The following is a 10,934-nucleotide window of genomic DNA, read 5'->3' as shown; positions in this document are numbered from 1 at the left end:
TAGCATCCTGTAATCCCACACTGCAGTCATTATTGTTGACATGACTCTGTCGTTTGTTTTAGAGGCCCAGCCTTAGCTGAGCTGTGATCTGTCGACAGATCACAGGCCGAGCTCAGGTTGTGAATTCGCTTTCATGACGGTACAACAATTAGCCGGGTTACAAGACACTGTTTGTTGTGCGGCACTAAACAGACCTACCCCAAAATCCCCTGCGGCACACCGCGCGAGCTCACAAAGGTTCCCCGCGTTTGGGATTATATCAGCCGCAACTGAGAGCCGTGATAATCCTCTCGAGCCGCAGAGGAGCTCACAGATCAGTGAGGAAAATCTTGGAGATATGACATGCCCTCTAGTTTCATATGCCCCCCCCAGGTCCACTGCAGTTTACACCACCGTCCACCACCGCTCCTCACCTCCCCTCTCTCCCCGACTCCCCCCTCTCCCCTCCTCCCCCCTCTCCCCTACTGCCCTACTGAACAGCAGAGCCAATAAGGAACGGGCCGAGGCATCGGCAGCGTCCACAGACGGACAAGGGTGATGACATGTCTTGTTCTTAACACACACACACACACACACACACACGCGCGCGTGCATCTACCTTCGGAGAAGAAAATATGGGCCATATGCACGGTTGTCTTGTCAAGACATAATCTTGCACGTTGGAACGGAGGAAACAAGGTACCACAAGGTTTTATAAATATGATGATAAAGAAATGACAGAATAGTGATAAGCTACGAGGAGTCATTTGCATTCCAGGTAGCCTATCTGTTCCCTGTGTCTTCCTGTCGGCCGCCTTCGAGGAGGCAAAGGTTTCAGAAGAGGTTCGGCAAACATGGCCTCCCAGCGGCGCGCATTGATTGCCTAATTATAGGTTAATTAGGCTACATCATGGTAGCGGCTTACTATGGGCTATTGTGGGCCTAGAAGAAGTAGGGCTAATTTGTCTCTCCTTCTCAAAAGAATCATTTTAGCATGGAGTATACTATAGCGATCAGAGACACAGCAATGCCCTACAGGATTTCAGCACCATGGACAGTTCCTCTCCAATAGCATATTGAATTGAATAACACATCCGCCTAAAGTAGGCCTATGGTACAATGCAACTGGATATCGCACACATGCACGCACGCACACGCAAACTCACATGCACACACACACACACACACACACACTCAAGCACACTCACTCTCTCCCACACACGCGCACACACACACACACACACTCACTCTCTCTCACACACGCATACACACACACACACTCTCTCTCTCTCTCTCTCTCTCTCTCTCTCTCTCTCTCTCTCTCTCTCTCTCACACACACTCACACACGCACACACACACACACACACACAGAAAGATAGCGTACATGCAAAAGCAGGTTAGCAAATCATTGGATATCAGTGAAATGTAATACCAGAGTTCCTTCATCCGTGACCACAACCCTTGTTTTTCTCTCAGGAGAGAGTAGCTTTTCCATCGAAAATAGGATGTCCCTCTTCACTACCATGCCACCTCGCTGTGTGTATGACCACTTCCCTTTCTTGGAACGGTCTGGGCCACATTAAGCCTTTGCACTGCACGGTAAAACGGCTCTCCGTCGCTCACCTTTCCACTGAAGGAGAATTTCTATAGCACCCGGCGGTCACCACGGAAACGATTTCTCCCAGGATACATATTCCAGGATGCATGATTCCCAGATGACGTCACATACACCACAATACCGCTTCTTGATCCCTCTCCTTTGGTCTCTCTCCACCCGGGTCCTTGTCTAACTCTGTGTTCCTCCTGTCTCATAGCTCAAAATCAGCACTTCACACTAAAATTGGTATACTGGGAGGATAACACTGTTGGAGTGACTGTATGCCTAATGCTGTTGGACACAGAGGGAGGACGAGGCGACACGCGTTCTGTCTGGCGATGGGCACGCGTCAGCAACAATTCCTGAGAAGGGCCACCAAGCGGGGAGAAAGAGCACAATGTGGCCCTGACCGTTCCATTTCAAATCCCAAACACTCAACTGAGCTGACCCCTGTACAGACTAGAGAGAGTGAAAGAGGAGCGTTTTGGGGCGGTGCTAATCATTTCCTTATTTCCATCCATGCTGGCTCATTTGCGACATCCAGATGGCCTGCGCTGATGGAATGAGATGAGACTGATTCATTATCTTTGAGTGAATTATTAGCAACAAGCTCAATTCTAATTTACACTTAATCGACCCAACACTGTCAATAAAGAAAGAGGATTCAGCATTGAGATAGGGTAGCCTATTCAAAAACTAAAACACACGGTGCTTTGATCAATTAAGTAGCCTATTTGACGCTAGCTGGATTCATTCGAGGCTGACCAAACATCTGAAAGTCCCTCAATTAAATTGGGCACATATCGAAGCAAATCCGAAAGGAAAGGGGGGGGTGGAGGCAGCAATATAGGCCCTTGAACACACAGATGCAACTGTGCAAGCTGTGGCGGCCGAGCTGACCCAACCAGTCAAATCTCCTTACTGGTGCTATTTAATTGCCTTTAGTTCAGAGCAAGAGGCATTACATTCAGTGTCATTGAGATTCCGTTTGAAAAAAAATGGACTGCAGTACAAATAATTAGAAAACTAAACTCGTGAACATTTAATGACGAAACCCCAAAATGGATTCCTAACCCAAAAGCAGACGGCTTGGTTAATTGGGTAATTATTAAGCCAGGAAAGGTTGAACAAATAATTTTCTGCTTCACATCCCGAAATTACTGAGTTCGAAGAGAGAACTCAATTCAGAGCTAATGTCAGCTTTGATGACTTGGGTGCGCCTGTAGGCTAGTTTATCAGGCTATAGCTATATCCCATTGCATTGCACAAACATTGGCCTAATAGTATTACCAAATAGTATTACCAAATAGTAGACTACAACGTAATTTAAACATCAGAACATTAATAAGACATGGTTCAGTCCAGGGCAGCAGTTTTGCAACGAAGCCTAACACACTCATTATATCAGAAATGAAAAGTGACGCTAAGGCCCAGGAAACTATAGAGTAAACAGCCTATAGGCCTAAAACCAATAAGCATTGACTTGTAGCGCTTGATTTGGTCGCGCATGGATAGGCTACATGGAGTGTGATCAGTTGTTGCAGCTGGGAAGCGGAAAACGTCAAAGAGTAGCGTTTGTGGATTTTCAGCCGAGCAGAAATTAGTAAAAACTGGAAGAATCAGATCAGCACCTCGCCGCCGTGATCCAGTGTTGCTATAGGAGGAGTGTGGAGAATTAGTCTGCGTTGCCAACAGGTCCGCGTATTCCCCAAGAGCGCGATGTCAGACAGAGAGCTCCCCGCGATCCAGTCCACGCGCAATGTACCGTCACCCGCCACTGTCAGAGGGGGAGAGAACGTTGGTAAACTGCAGAACATTAAATCACCATGCCAACCATGCCTGGGAGCGCTAATCATCAGCCTCTGGCGGACATACCAAGAATAAGTGTTTAGAATGCTCAGGAAGCCCCTCGTGGTATCTCATTGCAGTGTCTCCATAGGCCTTACTTCCAAATAAGATCACATTGTAAGTCCAACCCTACAAGAGACTATAGGCTAACTGATGAGAAATTGAGAGTAACTTAAGTGAGATCCCACGGTGGGGGCTACCTTCTTCGTGCACATACACTTGACTTGCAGTCATGCCACTTCATGCACTTAAGGCCTTAATGCATATAGGCCTTACTACATTGCTTTTGATCTAGCAACACACGCACTGATAGCAAAATGCTGGTCAGGAAGGATAGAAGTATATTGTCTACTGAGATTATCCTGGGAGTATAGATCGGCACCTCTCATAAGACACCTTTCTGTTCCCACCTGTTGTATGCACTTAGTTCGAGCGCCCTGCGCCTGTAGTTACTTGACGAGGCCACGTTACTAACCAATGGAGGCAAACGGAGAGACGTCATGGAGCGCTTAATGCAAAGCACATGCATTAATTGAACATGATCGAGGCCACTTCAGGTGAATAAACAGAATCAACCTTCATATATGTTGGCCGCTTGCATCCTCGCTTGCAGCCTAATTAGCCTAATTGATCGTTTGTTTAGGTAGACGCACACATATATTTTAAAAAATATATTACATCGGGGAGAGAGGGGACTATGGATAAATCTCCGTAGGCTACGTATGTCACCCGCATTATCACTGACACCACTAGAACAACAATGATGACGAAACATAGGTGAATGATGCGTCTTACCATACAAATGCGGCGTTTACAAACGTATACTGATTGGCCCAGTTTCGACGAAATGTGGGTGAATGGTCTAGTTACGGTGTGGCTAAGGAAGGTAATAGGCTGAGAATATGTTCGTTCTTAGGAACTCGTAGCTCCCAGTTGGTGGAAGTCATATGAATGCAATCGAGTGCTTTTTGAAGTGGAAACAACTCTTCAACCAACGAGATGTCGTTTGCAATTCATTTGCGAGAGAGAGAGAGTGTTATTGGATGGTTCCCTGATGATGGGTTGGTGGCCAAGATTGGTTGATCCCAAAGTAATTATTTAGAGATTGCTCAAGGTAGACAGTTAAGATAAAGTTTATTCACAGCGCTGGGTGTGTTCAGTCGCAGGCACAGAACGCACACAGTATGATATTCACAGTGACTCTTATATTATAGCTTCCTGCTGACACAGGGATCAGCTGTACATTGCAAATCATTATTCTCCTGTCAAACTTGTTGTTGACCATAAAGTGAGATGTACGTTCGACTCCCCTACATCCCATAATGGGTTGGTCGTCATGGCAACCCAGTTACCCGAGTCTAGTCGGCTGGTTGGCTGGTCCTAAATATACTGACCTCTTGACCCAGTCTCTCCACTGGCCCCCCTAGTCAAATTACATGTTGCAGGGTACATGGCATGAGACAGAGGTTGGCTGGAAGTTGTCAACAACTTAGATATTACAGCTTGATTATGCTTACTGATGAGTTTATACTTAAGCAATATCACACGAGAGGGAGTGTGTTATACTGAATATCAGCACGGCTGTGATTCGGTCGTAGGTACGAGGCCGCCAGGCCGAGTACCGAAGACAATCACAGCCGTGCTGATATTCAGTATAACACACAACCTCAAGTGTGATATTGCTTTTATACAACAGTTCTACAGCGCAATTTATTAGTTAACAGTAATAAGTGACAACAGATTATGATTTGTTTGTTTATTTAATCATTTATTTTGGCTCCGTCAAGAAAAAATAGTTCCTCAACGGGACTGTTCAACTAGCGAAGTTTCCCACAGAAGTGGGGAAAAAAACGTCAGATCAGATAAACGGGTTATTTTGATAAACCGGATACATTTTGTGAATATATATGGTTACTTTCTCGCCTGAAAACATATTAAAACTTCATAAAATTATATATTAACACTTGTAGAGCCAAATTACAGCTTTTGGCCAATGGCGGCCAAAATTGAGGATTTAAAAACGGAGAGTTTTGCTTTGCGCGCTGATTGGCTAATGTCTTCTTAGTAACAATGTAGTCTAATTAACGGTAATTTAACACCTGTGCGGCGGAGTGCTACATATAGTTAAAAGTCCCAGTGCTGTTATACTATATATCGTAACTCATGGAATGCCTCTTGTCCAATCAAATTACTTGGTCGGAACTAACTGTTGTATAAATAGTGTATAGAGTTTACCTATGTACAATGAAAAACGCATCCTATCAGAGAGAGAGAGAAAGAGAGAGAGAGCGTCCAAACAGGCCTTTTCTATAACCTAATGACCAGGCTTGTAGGACCTAAATGTCAATGATTAGGCCATCTCTCTTCTCAATACAGCCGCCCGTTTCTAGTTACAGTCCGTGAAAAAGACCAACTTCTCGCTCGATTAGTCGCCAGCACCCATCATTGATATTGAGCCTTAAACTGGCCCCATCATTCCCTATACATTCCGTTAGCGAGCCATCTCAAGTTGCGCCCACTAGAATTCAGTATCTGCCATTTAATTGGATGTGTTGATATCGAATGCCTTGGGGGTGTATTGTATCCCGTAATCTCTACTCATACCCTAATGAAAGTAGCCTATTGTTTGAAGAGGTGATGGATAAACGCCGTGTTTTGTAAACGGTCCCTGTGTGGGGTAATTTGAGACCGCGGCCCCCTCACGAAGCATAGTGTGATTTTGATTTCCACGTCAGCACCCAGCAGCACACATGCATGCAGGCATTTGTTCACATTCACAAAGTATATCTGGCTATCTGCCAAGTAAGTACTCTGAAAACAATTCCGTTTTTTCACGCTTGTTGAGCAACTTGCATGGCCTATAGTGATATAAAAAGACATAAACAGAACTAAGCCTGCCAATTATAATCACAGTGCAACACAACACCAAACGTTGAGGCATGCAGTTATATGGTCACTAAATATGCCTAATTAATAGTCTTAATGGCAACATTTTTTGTTTTTTTGTTTTTATTACAATCAGTATGAATGTCATCATGTCGCTCGTGTGAACTGATGACTTCGCACACGTTTTACGCAATGATAGACTGTTAAGCTCCTCATCCACAAGACCGGCTATATGAATCTAGTAGGCTAGAAAGGTTAGATTTGCCCCCCTCACTAGATTGGCTTAGATACATCGTGAGCTTAGAATGAGAAGGTTCTATCTCCGTTTAGGGTAGTTCAGAGATATTGAGCGTCAAAGTTTTTACATTCCATTATGTTCTGTGAGATGGAACCTTTGTATTTTATAAATTACTAACTCAAAAATGTCAACATTTTAAAAATAACACCACACAGGCATTAATAAACACCTAATGGATCAGATTATGTAAACAACTCAATTTTGACAAAAATGGAGATAGAACCTTATAATTCAAACGTCACCACATGTCGGTGTGAAGTGTAGAGCTAGGCCTACTGCGTCTTGCGTGCTCAAGAGCACGTTCCTGTTTTATGCTTGTGCACTAAAGGTGGCTCGCAGCTCTGTCGTTGTCGTGGAAACAGATAGACTATGGACTATGCACCTCCTCCCCTCCTGTCTCCAAGGCTTTACTGGAGAGAGACATGAGGAAATCAACATAACTAGGTCAAGGCCCGCCGCGCGATGATGTCATGGAGCCTTGTCCTAGAGGGCAAACAGGTGGGTGTTCTATTATTGCTGTGACAGCTCGTGAGCTTAGAATGATAAGGTTCTATCTCCGTTTAGGGCAGTTCAGAGATATTGAGCGTCAAAGTTTTGACATTCCATTATGTTTTGTGAGATGGAACCTTTGTATTTTATTAATTACTAACTCAAAAATGTCAACATTTTAAAAATAACACCACACAGGCATTAATAAACACCTAATGGATCACAATCTCACATTATGTAAAAAACTCAATTTTGACAAAAATGGAGATAGAACCTTACAATTCTAACGTCACGAAGTGTCTGAGAGAGGTTGTTGTTGTTGTTGTTGTTGTTTTATACATGTTTTTAGGGGCATTTCTGCTTTACTGGGATAGAGACAGACTGACAGGAAGGATGGGTGAGAGAGGAGGGATGACATGCAGGATGCAGGTCGATGGCCAAAATCGATGCGTTTACATGGCATACGCCTTTAGTGAGCTACGCCACCCAGGCACCCCCCTGGAAGAGTTTTAACTCGATGGGCAATTAGGGAGGTGCAGAGGTTCAGAGACATAACAGCTAACAGCCTAAATGATAATCATGTTGAGACTTTTATCAACAGAATTGTGGCAATTCAGTGTGTGTGTGACAGAGAGAGAGAGAGAGAGAGAGAGAGAGAGAGAGAGAGAGAGAGAGAGAGAGAGAGAGAGAGAGAGAGAGAGAGAGAGAGTGAATGATACTGGGGGTTGCGCTTGGATGGATGAATGTGGGGCGCATGTGATTTATCGCTACTGCAAGGCCCCGACAAAAAACGAATCCCGTTCTAAATCTGCGCGAGGGACAATCCTGGAGGTACAACATAGTCAATAAATGGGACGGAGGAGGAAAAAGAGGAATTTGCGTGTGGGTGGGCCTACACATTTTTCGATATGCACATGGTTTGCACATATTCATCATGCATGTTTATCATTATAACCGTTACATCCAATGTCTTCAAGGCTTTACATCCAATGTCCAACACCCAACCTTCAACGGTAGGGTTGACGGAGGAATCGTGTAAACAACCGGGAGAGCATGCACGACACTGTCACTCGAGGAAGCTTGCATGTCTCTTGGCAACACAGAAGGCTAAAGCTATATGCCACAACGCAGTGATACACTCTTTGAAGTAGTGCGTTTCTGCAAAGACTGGACTATGTCAAATAATTAAATACGCTACAACCTCGTCAATTCAGCGATCCTCTACGATGATGTATAGGCCTAGCTTATAAGAAAAACAAAGAAATGTTTGGAATTGCAATATTATGATAGCCTTTTAGATAACATTGAGTCAGAATGCGTTACCCATATCCTGCAGGATAAACGCAATAGACCTATGCATTGCTGCCTTACCTTGCAACTAAACTGGGTCAATGCAGTCAAAACCATCTCGGCACCGGAAGAGTATTGTCATACAAACATTAAAAAAATAATCGCTTTAGCTTCCCATCGTTCAATAGCAGAAAACAGCACTTCTTCCCCTGCCTCGCGCGCGCTCATCAAAAAGCTATCAGCTCTCGCGGCATCGCGATGCTAAACATCCACCCTCCCCCTCTCCCTGCAACCCTGCAACCCCTCGACCCCCCCCCCCCCACCTTCTTCTCCTCCTCCCCCCCCCCCCCCCTCCTCCTCTTCCTCCTCCTCCTCCTCTTCTCCCGCCAAATGTTTTTGCCCAAAACCAAGATACACCTTTCCACTTCCCGCGTGCACAACGACTTAAGCACGCACCGACATTCACACCACATAACATAAGATAATGCAACAATTATGAAAATGCGAAAATCGGGGTTGCCTCCTCACGTGCTTTAGGATCAGAAGAATAAACATTGATTAACTCTTACCAATTGGCCTTTTGGAGCCGACACAGCCCATTTTGCGCGGATGTGTGTGTGTTCAAACCTAGACTATTCTCTCTCCGCCTGCAAAACACAAGCAAGCGTACCTCATAGATCTGAAGTCGCTCTCTCTCTCTTCTTTCTATCCTCCTTCTCTCCTCCCTCCTCCGGAGTCTTCGGTGGGTTCCGCAAGGATACCTCGAATGACCGAGGGTGAGGAAAACTCCAACCAGTCACTTCGTTCCGCGTTTTCACTGGCTTATTTATAATTGTTGCTGCTTTATTTGCGTGCATGTGGGCCTACACATTTTTCGATATGCACATGGTTTGCACATATTCAACGTGCATGTTTATCATTACTATAACCGTTACATCCAATGTTTTTCCCCTGCTAGGAGTCCTCTCTCATTCTCACCACTACGTCACCGGTAGAGCGTTCGATGCTTGCGTTTCAGCACCACTGGCGAGTGGACAGCGCACTGTCTGTGTCTATGAGCTCCGTGGCGGCGATAGCAGCATTGGTTTCGTGGTCAGCATTGGTTTCGTGGTCAGCATTGGTTTCGTGGTCAGCATTGGTTTCGTGGTCGGGCTGGTGGTGCATGGGGGACCCCCTTCCTTTGGCGCAGTCTAGAGAAGTCCACACATCAACAACACTGAGTTCTCGTCACTGGCAAAGCCTCGCGTGCATGCGCTGCCAGACAGCAGAGTAAAGTTTGCAGGGAGCTGCACACAATCTATTCCACGTGAAAATACAGCCTTTATACATCCGAGCGGTTTTTTTTTTCCACCTCCCCTTATCTTTTTTTTCTAACTACTGGAAGCGGAATGAGTTTTGATTGGACGATGCCATCAAGAGCCCACAGGTATCAGCCTATAAAAGGGGCGGCGTTTGTGGAAAGAAAAAAAAAAAAAACGCATTGATGTCAATCAAATGAAAGTTTTCCAGAGATGCAATATTCAACACTGAATGTGAAACACAGAGCACACAGAGTATAGGTTAGGCCTGCATCCTAAACACATACATACTAAAATAGGCATAATTAATCAATATCACCTATGGGTATAGCTAGGCCATGTAAAGATGTCGGTCCAGGGCGGGATTAAAGCTGGATTTGGCACAAAGAAAATGCCTTGGGAGTCTTGCTCATCAAAATACAACGTCTGTAAGGTGACCAACTCGGAGGAAATGTTAATAATCGTGTGTTTTTATCAGCCTGACCTCGTTGGATAGCCTACACAGATATCCCTTTTGTAATCCTATCCCATACAAGCTTTGCTTTGAACCATGCATGACCAACGTGAACATGGCTCGTAATGACACTGCACCTATAAGGAGGACCTGAATAGAAACATTGAAAAGGGTGGCCTATTTTAAAGCGACCCATTCTAGCAACCGATAGGCCTGCATTTCTATCATGTCTGTTCTCCCACTCTTGAACGCCCACCAGGACGCTAAACATAGACCGGTGTAGTGCTGACCCACGCGCCCGCTCTTCCAATGCGCCTGTTATGATCTTTTCCCGAGTAGGCTCGTGGGAGGTACTACTCCTACCAGGGATCTAAAAGGCTGCACAATAGGCTTCCTACCTTCAACCAAAAGTACATCCCTCAGTTCAAATAAATGTAATAGGCTTCAGATTGACAGAAAACAGAGAGAGACAGAGAGAGAGAGACAGCGAGTGGGAGACGGTTTGCCACTGTATTAGAGATTACGTGACGTTAGAATTATAAGGTTCTATCTCCATTTTTGTCAAAATTGAGTTTTGTACATAATCTGATCCATTAGGTGTTTATTAATGCCTATGTGGTGTTATTTTTAAAATGTTGACATTTTTGAGTTAGTAATTAATCAAATACAAAGGTTCCATCTCACAAAACATAATGGAATGTAAAAACTTTGACGCTCAATATCTCTGAACTGCCCTAAACGGAGATAGAACCTTATAATTCTAAGATCACGATTAGGAGATTATTTTTGCAAGT

General features: G+C 44.7%; 1 protein-coding gene across 1 annotated transcript in view; it reads right to left on the bottom strand.

Moving 5' to 3' along the window:
• The window catches only part of fam131ab (family with sequence similarity 131 member Ab), a gene marked incomplete at both ends in the record, with an annotated part of 13,688 nt that extends 5,183 nt beyond the window's left edge, over nt 1-8,505 (bottom strand). The window contains one exon of the mRNA XM_080547861.1: nt 8,470-8,505. Coding sequence (XP_080403987.1) covers nt 8,470-8,505 — 36 coding nt within the window. The remainder of the gene's footprint in view (nt 1-8,469) is intronic.
• Between the last annotated feature and the right edge of the window lie 2,429 nt (nt 8,506-10,934).

The sequence above is a fragment of the Nansenia antarctica genome, assembly GCF_963989245.1.
Source record: "Nansenia antarctica genome assembly, chromosome: 17".
NCBI lineage: Eukaryota > Metazoa > Chordata > Actinopteri > Argentiniformes > Microstomatidae > Nansenia > Nansenia antarctica.
The sequence above is the reverse complement of the archived record's forward strand: the minus strand, read 5'-3'. Positions and strand labels throughout refer to the sequence as shown.